The 21,398-nt window shown below is 36.7% G+C and overlaps 1 protein-coding gene across 2 annotated transcripts in view; it reads left to right on the forward strand.

Moving 5' to 3' along the window:
* EPHA6 (EPH receptor A6) overlaps window positions 1–21,398 on the forward strand; it is a 491,879-nt gene that overhangs the window by 261,716 nt on the left and 208,765 nt on the right. For both annotated transcript variants that reach the window (XM_051635236.1, XM_051635153.1), the window contains exons 4-5: window positions 5,491–5,646; window positions 14,538–14,873. In XM_051635236.1, the coding sequence (XP_051491196.1) occupies window positions 5,491–5,646; window positions 14,538–14,873 (492 nt within the window). The remainder of the gene's footprint in view (window positions 1–5,490; window positions 5,647–14,537; window positions 14,874–21,398) is intronic.

The following is a 21,398-nucleotide window of genomic DNA, read 5'->3' on the forward strand; positions in this document are numbered from 1 at the left end:
ATAATCTATCATGGCTGGACTTCCTCCAGTGGGTTCATGATGCCTCATGTTTCTAGCAACTTCTCTTGCATAGTCTCCCTATCATTTTGAACATGACCCAAAGTAAATCCCTTTTGTTTTCTCACAGTGCATTAATGACTTAAATAAAACAAGGACCATGTGAAGAAAGAAAAGAGGTGAGATTACTTAATCAGATTGTACTCACAATCAACGGATGTCCTCACAGCTTCATTGTCCTAATTATGTAATATTCTAATCTTGACTTTGTGATCCTATTCTGCCTTTTGTAATATACAATATACATATTTTGTTACATTATTTTCTCTTACTCTTTTTTTTTTTCTATATACTCCTTTGTTCTTTCCTAGACACTTTTACTAAAATATAAATTGGTTAAAGTAACATTATAGTTCCTTGTTTCTGCCTAGTGGTAGAACAGAACAGGCCTTATTGGATTGTCCTTTTTGTAAAGTGATCATATATCAGAGGAGTAAGAAGACTAAAATTGGAATAATTATGTATCGACAGAATATAGCAAATATGAAAGATGTCAGTCTCATAAAGCATTAGAGGGTTTCAGTAAGCAATTTAAAAAAATGTATGAGGTGGAAAAGCATAGCAAATTTTCTATTTCAGAAAGATTAAAACACCTCTTCCACAGCTACTGATGGTTGCCATTCATTGTAAATGACAACAGTCTTCTCTATTTTAATTTGATTGATGAGTTCTCAACAAGCTATAAAAATCCAATTTTCATGAGAAATGTCTTCCCACACACAGACCAAGTGTCGGATGTACCTAGAAGTTGCTTCTAAGATTTTCTTGGATTCCCCTTACTTAAACTAACTTTGTAACAGTCAATTCAGATGTAAAACTGAGAAAACTGAACGCTAGAATCAGCTTCTTTCACAACAGCATGCTCCCACAGAGGAGAGTAAACATCTGGGTTTTTTTTTAAAGCAACAAGGTTTAGGACCACCATTTGCATTTTCTGGATTTTGTGTCTGTACATCATGCACCCTTCAGGCTGTGGAAGAACTTGATGGCTGTTAACACTCTTAAGTAGTACAGACTCTTAGGCAAGAGAGCCCACAACAGCATGATGTAGTAATTGACCCATGACTGTACTTACTGGACTGGGCAATTCAAAAGTTCCTTAGAAATGCTGTCCCATCCAGAATGAGACGAAGCCCTCACTCCTCACTGCCTGAACAATGCCACTGGCCTGCACACAGGTCAGCCTTTGGCTGCCTTCCCCTGGGTTTGGAAACGTATCCGGTTTCCCAGATGGATCTCAGTGAAGTATGGCTTTCTCTGTGCTTGCTGTAACATAGACCCAGCTATTGGTTTAGGTTGTTGAGGCACAGGGACCAGCACCTCCCTGGGGGCCAGTGGTGTTGAGGGCTCCCCAGAGATACGCAGGGAGGGCCCGGCGCTCGCGCCTTTGATGCCCGTCCAGAGGCGGGCTGAGCTCGGCAGGGCCCCTGACCAGGCAGGGCAGGGCTGTGCCACGGTGGAGCTGTAGCCCAGGCAGGGATCAAGCTCCTCGTCCAAAAGCAGCTCCCACGGCGGGGGGTGAGTCTGTCAGGGAGCCTTTCCCCGTGGCCCCAGCAGGATGGAGCTGCTCTGAGCTCCCCCTGAGCCCCCGCAGCACGGCCTGGGCCGGGGAAGGGGCCTGGGGCCTTGGGGGGGGGCCGCGGCCAGAGGCTGCCCTCGCGTCCAAGGGCGAGGAAGGGTGGCTTCCCACAGCGTCTCGGACTGCACACCCACCCTCCTGTTCGGAACAGCTATGACTGCGCCTCGTTTTAGGCGGTAAGCGTACAAAGCGCCTCTAAGGTTTTCCCAGCCCGTTTCAGTACCTCTGAAAATCATGCGGACCGTGCCAAACCATTGTGCAGCTGCTTGATAAATGGCTTCTCCCACTCCGTGCCCTGGCTGGGAGCCCAGCAAGCCACGAGTCACTTCCTGTAAGAGTTCACCAGAGCGTTGCGTAGCATTCATCTATCTTTGCATCTATGTATAATACAAACAAAACTAAATGTCCTATATTAAACATTAAGTAAGGAAAATATATTAATTATTAAGTATCTATAGTTTAAAACCCTCGTAGTCAAATCCTGATAAAGCTGTAGTAATGCACATTTATAGATGTGTTATCTTTTATGAAACCAATTAAATTAACAGTGCTTCTCCGCATGATCTCTGGCATTTTATTGGAGAAAACTTTAGTGTCTTTGAATTGTTCATTCAGATACCCTGCTAATTACTTAATCATTAAGACAATATATTCTCTTCCCCCAGGCTTTAAAAAAGTCTACTCTCATACAGTTTGTGTAATTAGTAACTCACAAAGTCATTCTGTTAGATAAGGTTAGGGAAAATAAGATGCCTCCCAGTGATTTGGAAGTTAGAAAAAAACACTCTGTGGTAACAAAGATTAAAAAAAAAAATTAAAATAATGTTTTTTTTTATTTGAATAGTTATCCTTAGAAGCTTTTCCAGACAGCAGCTTTTCAAATTTCAAAATTTAGTTTACACTAACATATGCATAACTAATTTGTGAAAATTATAGATTAAATAACTATTAGCTGTTAATAAAATGCTGTGAGGAACACCTTGAAAATACTGATTTACCAACACATACAAATGAAACTTTCTACACATATAAAAATCTGGAGCAAACTTTTAACTTACTTATAATAGATGCATACCTAGGGTATGATTTTACATGGGAAAGATGGGGTTTTTTTCCCTCTCCAAATACAAAACCACAGCCTATTTATAATCAAAATTTTCTGAGTTTCTGATTTCTCTATCAGGCAGTTTGTGCACTCAGTAATTTTGTTTGGCTGAAACTGCCCCAGGAGAATAAACAATAGAAACAATAGAAAGCTGGGCAAAATCTGAGGAACTTGGTTAACATTGTATAAGTAAGCCTATTGTTTAATGCCTTTACAGAGTCATATCCTAATTCTTATTGTAGATAATGTGTGAATTCAGGACTCTAAAGTTGAATACAACACCTAGTGCTTGTTTATGGTTTGATAATCACAACCTGCAGTCACACACAGGGATTTAGACAGTAGCTCAGTCTGCAATCTCATGCCAGCACATGTACAAACTCCAATTTTACAAAATGTTATGCATAAATCTGAATTTTCCCCCCATCTTTTCCATGAGATTATATGTGCTTTCTTTTAAGAGACATACTATATCAAAGCAGTAATTTATTTAAATGCATTGCAGCATACAATTTCAGAATAAAACATTTACTTTTTTAAATTGGAAGTGAAGTATAATTTTGGAACAGTGAGCTGCTTGAACTTTAAGTAAAATATTCTCTTGAAAGAGAATGCTGTGTTTCTTTTGATCTGAAGTGGTTTGTCATTTAGGAGACAGAAGGGAAGAAGGAACGGTTTAAGAACTGTCAGACATGAATTTCAGAAGTGATAGCGATTTTAAGGAGCACTCGTTTCACTTTGACTGAAATTGTAACTGGAATTGCCAACTCTTTAATCACAAACTTCTTTAGGTTGCACCATGTGTGTGAAAGGTAGCTATTAAAAACAAGAATTTAATATTTATCCTTAGATAAGCCAGAGTAGGATTTGGGCACGAGAAAAGAAGAAAAGCAAGCATAACACCCTTCCCTGATACTGCCTTACCTCCTCTCTGCCTTTCTTCCAGCAAAGCTAAGAGAGGAGTCATTGCCTACAGCCTAGATCTACAATGCTGCCTCCTTCCATGCACCAAACCTGCTGATTTTTCCAATCAATAGAAGATTACCACTTACTGTAATCAGAATTGTATCAGACTGGTAACCTTCTTTCAGAGGGAAAACCCCTGCTGTTCCCACCCTTCTTATCTCTAACACCAGAACTGCTTGCTTTTTTTTTTTCCTGTCCTTGACAGCTGGGCAGGATTCTTTCCTAATGTCTATTCAACCAAGGCAGAAGAACACACTAGGAAGATAACTGCTGAAATTGTTGAGTCAAAGTTAAGCTTGTAAAATTACCCTTAAAAAATGGACTCTTGGATTCCAGTAGGCAATCAGCTGTTATCTTTTTCCATCTCCTCATTCATTTTCCCTCAGCTACTAATGAAACTCCTTTTATATCAAGCAAGTCCTTTGGAATCAGAAGTAAAACTGATATGTGCATATGTTATCTAGAAGTTAATAATTTTTAATAAATCAATCGGAACTGACTGAATCCATAAATTGCATTCTTCTGGGTACTTTTTAAAGAACATCTCATTTTAATATTGTTATATCATCTTATTACAAGAGAAGGAAGTACTGCCTAGTTTCTCTAGCAATGTAAAGAGAATAGTTTTGAGTATGTCAAAATGAGAAAAAGCCACATCGGTTTTTGAAATTATATATAGCAGTGGTTTCCATCATACTGCTGGAGGAGACAGAAGGAATAAGAGTCTGTACAGTCTATACATATTTGAGTTGCTCTTTCATTTATTTCAGTTCTGGTTTTGGACTGGGAAGCCAGAAGACAGTAACTGTAATATGTGCCAGCACGTGTATGTAAATGTGGTAACTGGCAGGAGAAAGAAAGAAAGAAATGCCTGCTTATACAAGTGTGATGAAGTCTAAAGATGTTTTTAAAATAAAATTTCATAATTCAAACCTAGCAGATTTATGATAAGATTTGTTTTAATAAGTTATTTCTGTTTTAAAGGCCATCAGAAAGACATATAAGGTTGTGCTCTGGTTAAGAATAGCCGGGACTCCTGTTCCAAGTAACCGGGGATGTGGTGTGCTCTGACAACCACTATATCACCTATCTCCAGGGGAGAAGCTATCCTGCTCTCCAGGTTCTTTCCTGACACAATAAAGAGTAGCCTCAAGCTTGCAATAGTTTGTGCTAGAGGATATTGGCATCTTCATACATCTCCAAGGCGTACAGCACCTCCCAGCCTCTCATGCCAACAGAGTGCAGAGGACCCAGCTGATGTGGTCCTTCTGTCAGAGGCTTCTCAGGGGACTGGAGGCAAGTCAAGCCCATCTAGAAATATATAGGGATGTCATCCTTGTGTCATCAAGGCACTGGAAGTAAACATATTGCAAATCCCCATGACTTAAGTAAGGAAGCCATATAAATAGCTTTAGTGGATAAGTTACCTCTTACTCTTTCTTACTAACATAGATACATAAAAAATAGATAATGTGATAATGCGCTTTTTGTTCAGTGATATTTGTGTAGTTGTCTAGGTAACAATTTCAAGCAGCACTGAGGACTGTGTAAATTTGGAAGGTTACTCATTTAATGATTTCTCATTATCTGCCAAGAACAGATTTATTTTTATTGGTTTTTAATCCATGTACCAATCTAAAAACTGTGAAGAATTGTATGATCAAAATAGCATACATATTTCAGTTAGAAAGGAAAGAAGGTGCATTATAACCATAAATGGAACAGATTTTCCTTATTACCAAAACTTGTTTCTGTTAATGAAACTTTTTTTCTTGTTTTGCAGCTTGCAGGCCTGGATTCTATAAAGCATTTGCTGGAAATGTAAAGTGCTCCAAGTGCCCTCCACACAGCTTGACTTACACAGAAGCAACCTCTGTCTGTCAATGTGAGAAAGGTTACTTCAGAGCTGAGAAGGACCCACCAACTATGGCATGTACCCGTAAGTCTGATCACTGCCAGTGTACCCAGTTCTCTTCTCCTATGCCTCATTTATTTATTTTTATATTTTTTAAAAAATCACATGAGTTAGTAAATTTTTTCACAAAGAATTCTATTCAGGATAACAAAAAGCAATTTTTTAAAATCAAAATTTAAACAGCATGTTTCTACTTGGTTTAGATATCGCTAAAAATACCGACATGTTTCTTAGCATGGTGACTTTTTAACTTGTAGTTCTGAGAGATAATGCAAGGTATATAATCATTGTCATTTAGATACCAATGTTGAGTTTTAACTACCAGTAAGGATTTTAAATACATGAAAATAGGCTTCTATAAAAACTTTCCAGAATGTGAGGAGTCACATAAAGAAAGAAACTGGTATAATACCAACACAATTGAATAAAACCTAAACTCTTTAAAAAAGATTAAAAAGTCATTAAAAAAAGGAAAAAAAAAAAAATCCAATCAGAAGGAGATACCTTGCGTATAATTTTCTCTCCATTCCTGCTTATATGACAGTGATACTAAAAATTCTTCTGATTTTTAAAGAATTTTTAAAATACAACATTTTGTGTTTTTTGACAAACCTAAATTTGTCATAAAGACAAAACTGATGCCCTGCAATCTGGAGGCAGGAATTCTAACAGAGAGATTTGTATTATTTTGATCAATGTGCTCACATGTAGAAACCTAAATAATAAATTTTCTTTTCACTCAATAAAATAGTTCTCATAGATTTTCATATGTGGTTCATTACTCACTGGAATTAATCTATTGATCATAAAGCAACTTTATCTGTTTAATCTCAAAACTGAGAACAAACAGTAGCGTTTAAAAATCTGTGGGTGAAATACTATATTTATATATTAAATCCTATGATTTCTTAAAGATTATTAAAATACATTTGCAACATTTTCTAAGACAGCTAGTTTTCTGTGTAGCATTTTGCTAGCTCTTCTCTTGGAGTATTTGATTCAAGTAGATTTTGTGCCACAGTCATCTTCTTAAGAGAATTCTAAAAAAATTGACATGTTGAAAGCATTAAGTATTTTAACAAGCTACACATACAAAAAGCTTAAGAGATAAAACCATAAAAAACAAAGTACTATTGAAATAACCATCAGTGTATAGTCGTAGTTACCTCTCTGGAGGTGTTCAAGGCCAGGTTGGATGAGGCCTTGTGCAGCCTCACACCTTTAGTGTGAGGTCTCCCTGCTCATAACAGAGAGGTTGGAACCTGATGGTCTTTAAGGTCCCTTCCAACCTTAACCATTCTATAATTCTGTGATTCTACGATAATTTTGGTATCTTTACACTACTACAAGGCACTACCACATAAAAATAACTGAGCTAACACTAGAGGAACTGAACTGCTTCTGGTACTCCTGCTGAACTCTCCAAATAGCACTCTGCTGAGCAAACTGAGAATATACTAGGTAATTTGGAGCTGATTTACAAAGTCACGGGCTCTCTATTATCCTGAAGTCATTATGCAGACCAAGATATTGACCATCCACTAAATGGGAGTGATAGTCACCAAAAATGGCATTCCTCAGATCCAAGGCATTTAGCAGAAAGTTTTCTAATTTAACTGTAGGTTTTTCAGAGGGGAAGGGTAAGTCCCAGACTCCAGCTACTTAGTGGACATCGGGTTCAGAGTGGTACCCCAATCCAACACAAACAATCTGCTGTCAGCTTACTCTGGAGCAAGGCACAGAGGCCTATCTGCTTGTACAAAATATGGAAGGCAATAAACAATGTTTTTTCACACTTCCTGTGGGAAAATGGTGATTACAAATAATTCCCCTCAAATGAGTGCCTCAAGCACAGGCCGTTGCAACTCTGCCACAGAACTAACACAAATCCCAGGCACTCTTGATGGTTTCATGGTTTGAAAGATAGTTTCACTCATATATTATGTAGCTGTAGTTCCATATTATTTATAAGTAATTGATTTTTCATCTCCCAAGGACACTTCTTCTCTGAAAAAATTACTCAGGCATCATATGATGTTTCCATAATTATATTTCAGAGCACAATTTTAAACTCTGCTACTCATTAGCATTGACAAGCTAGGGAGGAGCATGCTAGCCCTGTGGCATCAGGGAGCAGGTACCTACAACATCCTGCTACTTTCTAAACAAAAGTGGGGTGGTAAGAGCAGCTTTGGCCAAAAACTGTCAGGGAAGACTTGCTGTCAGACCTCTCTGTTCCTGCTGAGGATGTCAGCCAAAGCAACTAGTGAGTGGAGTCAGGGAAGAAATCAACCAAGATGGAGGTGCCAGTGCCCCACCTCACTGCAGCTTGGGATAAAAAAGAATTAAGTGAGACAGTGAACCACATTCTAGTTTTTGCCTTGCTCTTAGTTCAGTGCCACCATGCACTGCCTGTCTTTCAGTCTAGACTCCAAGATACCAGTACTGCATTGACTGTAACAGCAAATGTGTTTACCTTATACCTACAATGATCATTAGTTCACTGATTGTCCACTCTGCAAAAGACACCAAGACTCTTGACAGGCAGACTGCTTTCTTATCTTCTTGCACATTATTGGTAATGAAGAGTCTGCAGGCCGAATTATTACCTAAGTGATATCTTTAGTCCCACTACAAAATTTATGCTCTTAGTTATGGAAATTATGTTTCCGTCATCAATACAACCACATTGCCTTCAGTGGGTCTATGAAAATGTGGCTAGTTTAAATTTAATAAATAAAAATTCAGATATGAGGCAGAGTAGAATTTAGATTTTTTTCTTCCAAACTGCAATGCTTTACTGTAATAAGAGGGGTTGAAAAGTTAGGAAAAAATAGAACCAATTTGACTAAATAGAGAGCAAAGGCTGTGCAGTAAGAAAATGTCTTTTCTTAAAAAACGCTTTTGGAGCAGATGTGCATTTTCTATATTCATTTTCAAATGTGTATCCTGAGATGTGAGCTGTGATACAAGAGATGAGAAAATTTTCTTGTGACTTTTAAAATGAGAGTTATTCTTGAATCAAACATGGAATGAATAGCAGATTAGCCTTACAAATGTCTTCATGTTCAAAAATACTGAACCAATTGTATTCATACCTATTTTAGCTGCTTCCCCAAGTCTGGCAAAGCAATATGCCTAAAATAGGTAGACATTTGATTCTCTCTCTCTCTTTTCATTCCTGGATAGAGGTAGACAGTATTCCTTACTCCAGAATTTTCCCTCAGTACTTGAAACTTGCATATGCAGCGTTACAGAAAATATGGACCTTGAATTAAGACACTGTGAATTTAAGAGTTTACCTTCAGGCATCCATTTTTTTCAAGATAAGCTTCAAACCTACATTTATTAATTCTGTGAAAGTGCATACTGTATGCTGTTCCAAAATTGCACAGTTCTCATTTTTACTTCATGTAACTGTATTTTGTAAAAGAAGAGTGTGCACTCTGCAGAAGAGCATAATAGAATTCTAATTTTAATGAAAGCAAAGAAAATTACATTAAGATATATTGTTAATCTCTTTCCCCTAGCCTTTTTTCCAGTTGATTGGCACTTGTTATCAATCCCCTGCTGCTCCTCTTTCTTCGTATTTTATTTCTTTGCTATGTGAGAGAACTCTATCAGTGATCTCTCTGCATATACAGTGAGCAACAAATAGCATAATATCTAATCCCCTGTCTGGTTACCCTGTACATCAACTCTAACATTTCCCACTATAATGCAATTGGATACATTGATCCATATTTTCAAGGCCAAAGGCAGGCAGGCTTATATTGGATCTGAATGCATCTCTTTTCTTGTTACGCTTAAACAATTTTGAACCCAACAAACTTACACTCTGTTCAGTAACCTCTGCCACAAGCTGAACCACTCTTTTAAGAGTCAGCACTGTACTCCAGCAGTGAAATCAACCAACATGCTTGAAGCCTTCAAGTCCACTGCCTGTATTGTTATTCTTAAGTATATACTTGTTTGTAATTTATCATTACGCTCAGACTTGGATTATTGGTTTGCAGTCACTGGCTTCCGTTTGTCCTGCCTGCCTTACGGAAGAATAAGTGAGTCTGAAAAGGAAAAAATGTAATGCAGCATTCTGCATCGAGTCACACTACTTATGTGGGCTACATGTATGTATGTGTATTAAAAAGCAACTATGAACTCAAGGAGAACAGCCAGATGCTGATTCTGAGTGTTCTCAGAAGATGACGGTTAATCTTTTCCCTTCTGTAAATTCAGCAGACAAATAACACACACTTCTTAGAGTTCAATAGTTGGTAACAGACCATTCTCCCTTAGAAAGCAACAATTTTTTTTCCAGACAGTCATCTCTCTGTAGTGTTTGAAATACTGCATTGCCCTCACTAGACTTCAGCAGTGTCAGGTTTGCTCCTTTCTCCTTCCTTAAAGGGCAAAATGCACTTCACCTTCACAGAGGGAGAGAATACAAAAAGCAAGATAAGATTAAAAGAACTGTGTGAGGCATAAACTCAGCTCGGTTGCCTTTGGAGTGGGCCTGTTTCTCCATAAGATGTCAATGCAAATCAACTGCGTCAAGAGTGCAGAAATATTTCTTACATTATAATTAATAAATGAAGCAAAAGACATTGGTCACACTCGGGTTGTGTTTCATCTAAGAAGCAGAGGAGCTGAATTATTTTTTTTAGTGCTCATTAATCTGAATTGTGTTTTACTCTTTTCATAAAACTGAAAGTCATTAATTTTGCTGTGAGGAAAGGATCCATCATTTTCACCAATATACTAATTTTCCTTGAAAATCATTATAAGGAAATCCCTGGTAGCTTTTCACACAGATGTCAGCAGAAGGGTTATTGCTTCCAACCTTTTCCAATGTGTCAAATAATCTTTGTATAATTTATAAATGATAACAAAGCAATCAGGCCACATTCATAAAAGCCCAGTGACACATAATTTAGCTGAATCTGAGGATTAGAATTAATTGTCTCTCTTTGTTCCAAGTTCTAAATCTTAGTAAATGATTCACTGCATGTCATTACAGCTTAATATTTGCATGAAATCACAGTTTAACTGGCATAATTTAACAGCAATTAAAAAGCTATCATGCAAATCGGCATGAGGGGCCTCGAGTATGAAGTGTGTCTGAGAGGTTTTTCAGCATTTGCAGGCAGACAGTCATATACTTTCAGACACCACTATCGGAATTGACAATGTTCTCCCCATTGATTGAAATGTGAATGTACAATAGTTCATGTTTTCTCTTACAATTGAGGATTAAGTCCCCAATAATTAATATAACAACCTTCACAGCCTAGTACAAATAAAAAATACATTTTTTAAAAAGTATGTTTTATCTACAGTATTGGCTCTTCTAATGATGCCATCTACCTGTAGTACAAGAAATATCCGATAGAAAATGGATATTGACAGAGCTGGATAAAACTCTCCTATTGCCCAGATTCACATTAATTCCTGTTTTGGCCTGCCAAAGTTGATGAAATAACATAAAAAAAAACCCTGAGCCATGATGATGCATTGTCATAATATCTATAGTTTATGTAAGATTAAATTTAGGCCAGTTTTAAAGCATTGGCTCCTATCCTTCGAGCAATTACACACACGCTTCGTTTTAAGTGCATGAATATTACCAATTATTTCAAGGGCATTACTGATCCACTTAAAGTTATGCAGATATATATAAGTATGATTAAGCCTCATCCTCCATATTCCTAAAACTCCTCATTGCTTTTAACAGTGGGAATTTGTTAAGACTAGTCATTATTTAATTCTCACAGCATATTTTTAGAGAAAATATAATTATTCCTGTCTTCAGCACGTGAATAATAAGAACTGAAGATAAAGTAATCTGTGCTTGTTTTAGCTTATTCCAATCTCAGGACTGTTTTCCAGAGTAGGTGGAACCATCAACCTCACTAATTTTATGGGAAGTTCAGAGATTCTTAAGTCTGGGACACTCTAAGGTTGTAGGGGCCTTTGGACTGAATCAGCATCTTCAAGGGTGTACTGGTCTCTTTTTTCCACACTATTGGAAAATGATGTATCAATATAATGAGCCTTTATTAACAAGTTCAATTTATAAATACTTACACATTGCAGTATTTCAATTGCTCCAGTGTTAGGGTTATCACAAGGCCACAGTCAAAGACCAGGAAAGAAATACTCAACATATTTTTTGTGACCATAAAAATTGCAAATTACAAATATAATTTTCATATGACAGGTTCCAGAAATCACAATTGTCAGTAAAAATGAACCACATACCTTTCAGCTAAATGATTATTTGATAAGCTGAAAAATGAATGGTCTTTACTGTCAGGGGCTTTTTGGCTGCTAACTATGAACTCTGCACAGATAAATGTAGAAATAAATACTCACATGTTCAAAATATTTTAAACTTCTTGTAGTCTAAAAAAACACAGAGCAATGTAGCACCCCCCAAATGTTTTAATTATCAAATGCTTGAAATCCAGCAGCAAACTCACCATTTACTTTAGGGCAAAAATAATTTTAATGAAAATAAAGTCTCAGTTACAAATAAATAGAAGAAAACTAGAAGAAAAAAGCAACTCAAATGTTCAACTACAGTTCACAGAAAACTTCAATGTTATTATCCCTCCCATACCATACAAACTTTTTTCCCCTTAACAAGCATTCCAGCTTTTATACCCACATTTATGCCACATAAGTAAACAAATAGCATCATTTAAATTTTACAAATGTTAGTGAATAGTGGCTTTTTTTCTGCGACTTTTATTGCCTCTTTCCTTCATTAAAGTTAGTATTCATCCTTGCTGCTATATACAGCTGTATAGATCATTAGACCTATTAGTTTATTAGCAAAACGTAAAGTATAACAACGTTTTCTGTCAAGGTATAGTCTGTTTTAGTATTTATGGTAATCTTCAAGAATTAAGAACTTGAATAAACGGATGTGTATCAGTTGTTAGGTGCATATTTCTGAATCACTCATGGGCTTGAATTTTTAAATCGCTACATTTTATTTGGTCAAATAAATAACTCAGAGTTTGAAAATAAAATCAGCTATCAGTGCTGTAGTAACTGCAGATCTTAAGGAAATAATGGAATTGAATGACTGAAGATTTTCCTGAGATTTTAGATCCTGATTTATGTATTAAGTGTTAGGAAGAGCTTTGATCTCCTTCCTAATGCAAAGTTATGACCCTTTATCTGACTGTCCTTTAGGGTCACACTCCTGCCCTCATGCTACAAGTTGTAAAACTGGAATTTACATAAGTATCGATCAATATTTTTGGGGGTTTGGTCCTTTTTTTAGTTCTTCTCTCATTGTCTTAAAACTTTTATTACGGACATTATGATATTTTAATTATCTGACTCAGATTTACTGTCCCACTGAATTTGTTGGGTGAAATAAGCTCTGCGTAAAAACTGGCTGATGCCATCGGCAGCTGTTTCACATAGTTTTTCAGTCTCCTTAAGAGGCCATGGAGTAATGAAAACTCACTCAAAGTCTGAGCAGTATCTCAGTCAAAAAATTATACTTAAGTCTTGCTGGCAGGTTGTATAAATCATGAAAACCTTCAAAGGAAGCTCAAAGTTTTCAAAGTTCTGCTAAACACTGGCTAAGCAATCCATATGCACTGTGATTTTATGTTGAGAGCTGGGAATATAATGTTTATGCAACTCATTTATCTCAAAAAAAACCCTGGAGTTTCTGGAGTATAAACCCTTGCATTTTGCAAAATCTGTATTTCTTCCCTAATTTTTATGGGCATATTTTGGGACTATATAGAAATTATTTTTGTAAACCATGCATCTGTAAGTGCTTGGTTGAAATATGTTAAGTGGAAGAAGAATATAGTAAAATAGATATAAGATTATTCAGGCTTCCTTTAACAATTTCTACCTTTCCTTCACCCCTTCATTAGTTCCTGTCTGAAAAATTGTGAGGTAAAGTGCTTCCATGGACTGTAGAAGCTGATATGTAAAGCCTCACATGTGGTTCTATACAGTAAATCAGCATAACAGCTTAAAAGTTGTTGGACATACCTTGGCCATTGTGGGATCCATGAGAAATGGGTCACTTGTCATTCATCTGACAGTACACAGAGAGCTTTACCACCTGCTTGCTAGCTGAGAGCTTTCCTGTTCTCTGCCTCCTGGTACTGTCTTTGCATCCCTCCCCACAATCTTCAATAATTATTTTTTCTTCTGGTTTGCTGCTGTCCTTTTAGACCTTTAACTTGCAAGGTTGATGTCTCCACTGTTACAGTGATGCTGATGAGGTGCCAGGTGAGAAAGAAAAAACTTGTAAACTGCCTCTTGTGCCTAATAGTCTTGGCCTGTTGCCACCTAACTCTGTTAATGAACAGCAACAAAGAAATCCCTGGGGATAAGCAGTCAAGGATAGAAAAAAATACCTGGCACTGCAGAACTAATACAAACAACTTTACCTCATGCAGTTATTCCAAAGCTGTCATTTATTTATTATTCTATTTGACTCTTATAAAACACATAAGTATCAGAAAAGCCTAAATTACTAGAAGAAAAATAAGGAAATTAATTTCATGGTTAAAGCTCTACCCAAGTAATCCAACAAGATCAAGAGGTACTTGGTACGAATTTGTGTTATCAAGTCTAGGTTTGACATTCCCAGGTCATTTTTATGTTGCCTTAAATTATTTCTGAATTAATTCTAATTTATTTAGATTATTCAGCTTTTCATCGTATCACTCATTTATCGTTCCTGCTTAATTTTCAAGGATTGTAAGTATTTAGATAATTAGTAATTTTTGCCTTGTATTTGTTTTTGAAACATAACACTTTTAGCTTCTATTTGCAAATAATCGCCTTAAGACAAATAATTTTATTTTCATGATCTCTTTTTTCTCCAGAATAGACAGCTAACATTTAACAGGCTTTCCTCTCCTTCACTGCAGGGCCACCTTCTGCTCCGAGGAATGTGATTTTTAATATTAATGAAACAGCTCTCATGTTGGAATGGAGCCCCCCAAGTGATACCGGAGGAAGAAAAGATCTCACTTACAGTGTCATCTGTAAGAAATGTGGGTCGGATGCCAACCAATGTGAGATTTGTGGGGGAGGTATCCGTTTCATCCCCAGGCACACAGGTCTCACCAACTCCTCTGTGACAGTGCTTGACTTTGTGTCTCACGTGAACTACACCTTCGAAATAGAAGCCACAAATGGGGTCTCAGAGCTGAGTTTCTCTCCCAAGCAGTTCACAGCTATCACGGTTACCACAGACCAAGATGGTAAGTCCCAGCACTGCATGTCTGTTGCTGTGCCCCTGTCATCTATGCACTTCTTAGGGGGATAATTTTGTTTCATGGCAGTCTGGGTCAGCAAGTTAGGATATTTTGCAGAATGTTAAATGATTTTAAGTGCTCTTGGTGAGGACTTTCAGCTTCTGCTGATGAGAGCATCAAATGCTTTTGGCAGTTGGCCCTTGACCCCATTATACGAGGCATAAAAATATACCTTCCTGTTTACAAGTAAATGCAAGCTTTAACTTGGTGTCAGTGGTTCATCGGAACTGGAGTCTGTGTCTGGTGCTTTTCCAAGTCTTTCATTACATTTTCAGTTTTGAAAGAGTAAAGCACCACAGGTCATCCATTACAATTTCAAAATTCAGAGGTGAAATGAAAGGGAACTCACTTTCTTTAGTATCCATGTTTCATAGTACTAATACAGCATGTTTCAGTGCAGAATATTCCAACATCTGTATGAGCCATTTCCTTAGGTGAGGTATCTTAATAGATTTTTGGGTTCTTCTAGTTGCCTACTTTGCATTATTGTGTTTGAGCTTTTTCTTCCCCCCATTTCAGTTCAGATTCATATCCAAGGTCACTATGAGAAACATGAGAAACTAAGAGCACTACATTATTGTTTATTTCTGCAACTTTTTCATATTCCATCTTTAGAAATACTTACCATGCCAGGAAGCAGCATCGTAGGTTACCAACAAAGCAATCTATATAGCAGTGTTATCTTCTGGCTTGTGTTACTGTAGATGAGAAGTTTATTGCAAAACTATCCCTTGCTGACATTTGTTCCAGAAATGTTTTCACCTACTGTGCAGTGACATTGAAACTGTAGCTGAAGTGTTTAATGTAGAATACGAATCAAACTGGCAAAACTACCATTTTGGGTAGAAGAGCTTTCATAATATGCAAGTATTTAGTAGAAGTGCTACTTTTCAAGAGGATCCTGTTATGTTCCATTTATAGGAAGGCTCTGCGTTCTTACACTGATCAGCCTAGCAAAAAGCTGCTTACCTGTTATTTGGGACAAGTAGTTTTGTTGATGAGGAGGTAACGACTTGTTTGCCTTTGGGCATATAAAAATTAACAGCTTGCTGTGATGATGATGATAATGGCAATGATGGTAATACTAATAATATTAATGAAAATGGATTAGAAAAAGGATGAAAACTACTCACTCACCATTCATGGGATGATAGTAACAGAAGAGCTAGCTATATAAGATGCGTAGTGATTTATGTCTTACACTGAAAATTGACTTAAGCTCTTCGGGTATGTATTGTGTTGTGAACTCTTTTCCTTTGTCATTAAAGAAGAAAAACATAGTGCCGGAAACTACTCCTATGGATACTTATTTTAGATGGTTTGTTACATGGTACTAAATGCGAGTCACCAAGCATACACAGGTGGATGTCACCAGAGATATTGTTCGGTTTTAAACTGGCTAACAGCTGTGTGAACACAGCTTGTGATGGGTATTTAAGTGGTGGGCTTTTAAAAAATAACATCTTTTGCTGTTGTCTGTTCTTGGTTTGAGGATATAGATTTTCACTGCAGTTTACTCAAAACAGGGAAAAGAGCAATGTTTTGATAAATCACGACACACTGATAGTAAACTCCGGAGTGTAGACTGCTTGCATTCCCTATGATAATTCTTACCATGATAATTATTTTTGTGTGAAGTTAACTGATTCTTCTTAAAACATGCACAATTATTAGCTTGTCTACTTTAAATTCAGATAAATGGACAGATAAACAGAACAAGATTCTGCTCAGAAAAGCACTAAGGCAAAGTCCCTGTTCTAGAAAGAACATTACCACGTATTAAGTGCTTTCCCCAATCACTACTAAAGTAATTTGTAAACAATCAAAAGGTAAAACATGTTTTCAAAAAAAAAAGCTTCATTAAAAAAATATAAATTAACAATACTGTTGTTCAGAAAAGTGCATGGGTGCCTTTTATTTATGGGAGCAAGAAAGTTTTATACAGCAGAAAATATGCTTGAGTATGAAGTAATTGTACTGAATTGACTTTAAATCATTGTATGAGGAAGCCGAGAATCATATGCTGAATTGTAATTTATGTTTCTCTTATGACTAATGGAAGGAACAGACACCTTACTATATAACTTTCTTAGCATGCCTTAGAGTCTGCATTGCCTAAAGTAAATTTCGAACTACTTGAAGTTTTTCATACATAATTCAAGTAGTAAATAATGAATAATTAAGCAAAACAGACTCTGGTCTCTGTGATGTCAAAGATCTGCTACCACTGGACAAAGTTTGAGGCGTGGGAGACTTCACTCTGACTGGGCACACACCCTGTCACTGTATTCAAGAGCTGTCTAGTTTTCTGTGTCTGTCCAGTGTTGGCAGCCTGTGATTAGCTGAGGTTTTCAGGCACTCTGAACTGCAAATCTGGCAGGATTTCTTTGTCTAATATATTTTATTTTATGAGAGCCATTGGCAGGTATATCCTAGGTGATGTTTCCTGGTCTGATGGTAAAATCTTGCCAGTTTCTTAAAGGCATTAACCTTCTTCTAATTCCTTTTTCCAAATAAGTTCTGGCCAATTCCTTCTTCCTGATACAGGTGTCTCCTCAGACATACCTGTAGCCCAGTGTTGATGGTCTGTAGCAACAGCATCCTCCTCTCACTCTCTTAGAGCTCTGGGAACTGAGTAATGCATTGAAGGATATAAATGTCTCTTCCAGAAATAAACATGACAGTTTCACCTTAATGGCATAGAGCATTATAATAACAATGTAGATGGTGTAAGTTGTTAAACCCCTCATCTGACTGTCAAAAAAGCCTCTCAGTGGCACAGCTAGGACAGTTTATCAGGATTAATCCTTCTGGCTGATAACAGCTTAAGTTTCAGGAGGCTCATTGGCTTGGCAGGGGAGTTCCCTTCTAAATTGCTTTCCATAGTAGAGCATCTGACTCTACGCAGTAATCATAGGTGAAAAATGGCTTTTAAAACAATCTTGATTCATATTCTGAAGATATTTTAAATACTTAAAATTTTCTTCAATAAATATATTATTTTTCTGCTGGCAGATATTGATGTTCAGCCATTTCTTTAATGCAGCAAAAGTCAGCCTTTTCCCATTTACTTTCATTTCTCATTCACCATTCAACATTCACCAGCTATTCAGACTGTGCAAAGCTTTAAGATATGTTTCAATAAGTTACATATTATGAGGAGTATAAAATTAAATTCTAGTTTGAAGAAGGAGATGAAATAAGTTAATCAATACTGTAAAGTATTTTTCCCATAGTATACTTACCAGTTGTCCTTTCAGCTTCTATAATAGTGTCTTTCATTGCATAGCACACTATTCTTTATGACCATTGGCAATTTGTCTGTGACGTGTTTTCAGCAAGTTTCTGATTTAAGTTGTAGGCAGTAAAATACCAAATCTAAATGTTGCAACAATTGCATATTTGATAATCATAGAATCATAGAATCATCAAGGTTTTAAAAGACCTTCAAGATCATTAAGTCCAACCATCCACCCTACAATGTCCAACCACTCAGCCATCTCCTGAAGCACCACGTCTACCCATTTTCTGAACACCTCCAGGGACGCTGCCTCTACCAGCCTATTTCAGTGCCTCACCACTCTTTCTGTAAATAATTTTTTCCTAATAGCCAATCTGAACCTCCCCTGGTGCAACTTGACCCCATTTCCTCTCGTCCTATTGTTAGTTACTAGGGACAAGAGGCCAACTACAACCTCCTCTCAGGTAGTTATAGAGAGCAGTGTGGTCTCCCATCAGCCTCCTTTTTGCCAGGCTGAACAGCCCCAGCTCCCTCAGCCTCTCCTCAGAAGACCTGTTCTGCAGACCCCTAATCAGCCTAGTTGCCCTTCTCTGCACTCTCGCCAGCACCTCGATGTCCTTCCTATACTGCAGTGCCCAAAACATTTATTTCAATGTGTAAAAAGGGCACCTGTGGGGGGGGAAGTAAAATAATTGTTACAAATAAATTGGTACGTGTAAAGCACTGGGATAAGAAATATGCCTTTAATTTGTTTGTTCCTATTGTAGCCAGTGGCTGTGAAGGGCATTCAGCACATAATTAAGCCCCCTAAGAATGATATGTTTATTCATCAACATTTTTGTGATGTGATTTTAAACATCAAATAAGCTGTGCAATCTGCACACCACTCGGCTAAGAACCATGTTAGGAAAAACAAGCACATCTCAATTAACTGGAACCTCTCACAACGAATGATATATAGTCAGAATAATCATTGCTGAGTATTCTAGGCAGGACAGGGTACAAGATATTTCAGATACAAACTGGTCACTTAAGTAATTAGAAATCACTGCCACAAATGCTAATTGATCAACTTACAAAATTCTTTAGAGTTAAATTAGGAATCTTTCTTTTTCAATGTTTACCTAAACATTTCCGAAAGCCATTTTATTAAAAATTAAAAAATAAAATAATAATAAAAAAACAACAACAAGCAAACAAACAAATAAAAAACTAACCACAACTCTGGTGTTCCCAGTACATGACAAGTAAAATGAAGACTTCTAATGCATTCCTGGCAAAAGGAGTGATTTTGGTCCAGGGTAGTAAAGGGAGACATTTATCACAGCTAGTCAATCTAAAACAAATTGTGTTTGTAGATGTCATGACTATCATACAAACCTTTAGGGAGCTCATTCAAAATGAAGGACATGGTAAATTACAAACCAATTCTGCTGATGTTTGCTGTGGGGTCTTTCAAGCAATTATGTTGGTAGCAGGTTGCTCCCATTAATTTGCTTCTTAAAATGTACTTTCTTTACTACCCTCAACAACCCTTCTCCTTCCACTTCTGTGACTTTTCCATATCTGTTTGCATTAGGCTCACAGTTTGGAAATAGTCTTCATTTATATACAGTAATGGCATTAAGTTGTGCACATTGGAATAAGGCTGAGAGCTAACTCAAAATTACATCATTTCCTGAGCTTCAGAAGTATATTTATTTTGCAGTTCTGTTAGCTTCAAGATAATTTTTCTAATAACATGCTTTTACCTTTTTCTGCCAATACCAGAAATAAGAAACATCTGTTTACTATCTTCATATCTGTGTTACATATTTAAATGTTTTCCCCATATGCAGTTTCCAAAAAAATGAACAAATAATAAAGATTGCTCCTCTGAAGAGATAATACTAGCCAGGATATGCACACTTAACATTTGGTTTAGAAATGCATGTTGCGTTTAATGACATCTGTCATAAGTGATCCTTCACATTCTAGTCTGAATCCTGGTCTGACAGAGATGAGGCAAGGAGTGACAACCAACGTCAAGATTGACTAAGTGTATTGGTTAACAAGGAGCAAAAGAAGGAAAAAAAAGAAGCTCTGAATCTGCTAAATATTATTTCCATCTAGCAGGCAATCTCTAGTTTCCACTGACAACTTATTTTTGCATATTAAATTAGGATATTTTTATTTATGTTCTGTTACAATTTCCCTTCAAACCTTCACTTAAGTAGGAATATTATCAGGTATTCAAGACATGGCTACAGGTTCTAAAAGGAACTTTTTCAATAAATTCATTTTAAATCAGTTTCATACTTTTTTGACCCTCTAGAGTGAGTGCAACTAATTCTGTGAAGGACCAATTATTCAGAGGATTTTGTTTCAGTTGTTTTCACTTACTGAAGTGTCATGGAGGTTCATAAACACCGCATCAGATAAAAGTGCTTGATTTTGCTGTCTGCATGTAGAGTCATAATAGATAAAAGGAGGTGTAGGTGATACACAAAACCGGTCCCAAGGAAAAAAAATTCCCAGTGAGTGAAAGGAAGAGACATATGAGTAGTATCATTCATTATATACAAAATAAACTTAAAATTTAAATTTAATATTAAAAATATACTTATTCAGAAAATTAGACGAATATGATAATCATATTCATTTATTGGAAAAACAATGTTATCTTTTCCACTAATGTACTCAGTATTTTAAAACTGAAAATTTAGACCAAATATTTACAAGAAATCTGTAATTGTGAAATTAGAGCTGATGTCCCGGAGGTGTTTCACTGGAAGTCTGTTACAAATAATCCCACTGGATAAAATCAAGGGAGGCCTGGCTCAGCTAAAGTTTCCTGCACGCTCCTGTTGTCCCCTCTACCCTTGCTTAGTTCTTTTGTCTTCATCCACAGTAGCTGGATAACTAGACACAATTTTTCTGCTAAGGTTAATGGCAAACCGTGTAAATTGATGCAGTATTAATTAAATCTCGTTCTTCATTGAATTCAACCCCATTTGCAAGAACATATTTTGTGCTTGTTCTGTCTGAGTATAAAGTAATATTTTTAAACTTGTGTTTTCCATGTCATTTTAAATAATACATAGAGCAGCTTCTGAATCAGGTGCTTGATCTATAATTTTACTGAAGTGTTTTGAGATTAATGTGCGTTATCTAAGTGACTCATAAATTCTAACTTGTTATGCATTGCAAACAGCTGATGTATGATCCTGTAAGTTACTGACAGGTTGTTC

Source organism: Apus apus, chromosome 1, assembly GCF_020740795.1.
Source record: "Apus apus isolate bApuApu2 chromosome 1, bApuApu2.pri.cur, whole genome shotgun sequence".
NCBI classification, from domain to species: domain Eukaryota; kingdom Metazoa; phylum Chordata; class Aves; order Apodiformes; family Apodidae; genus Apus; species Apus apus.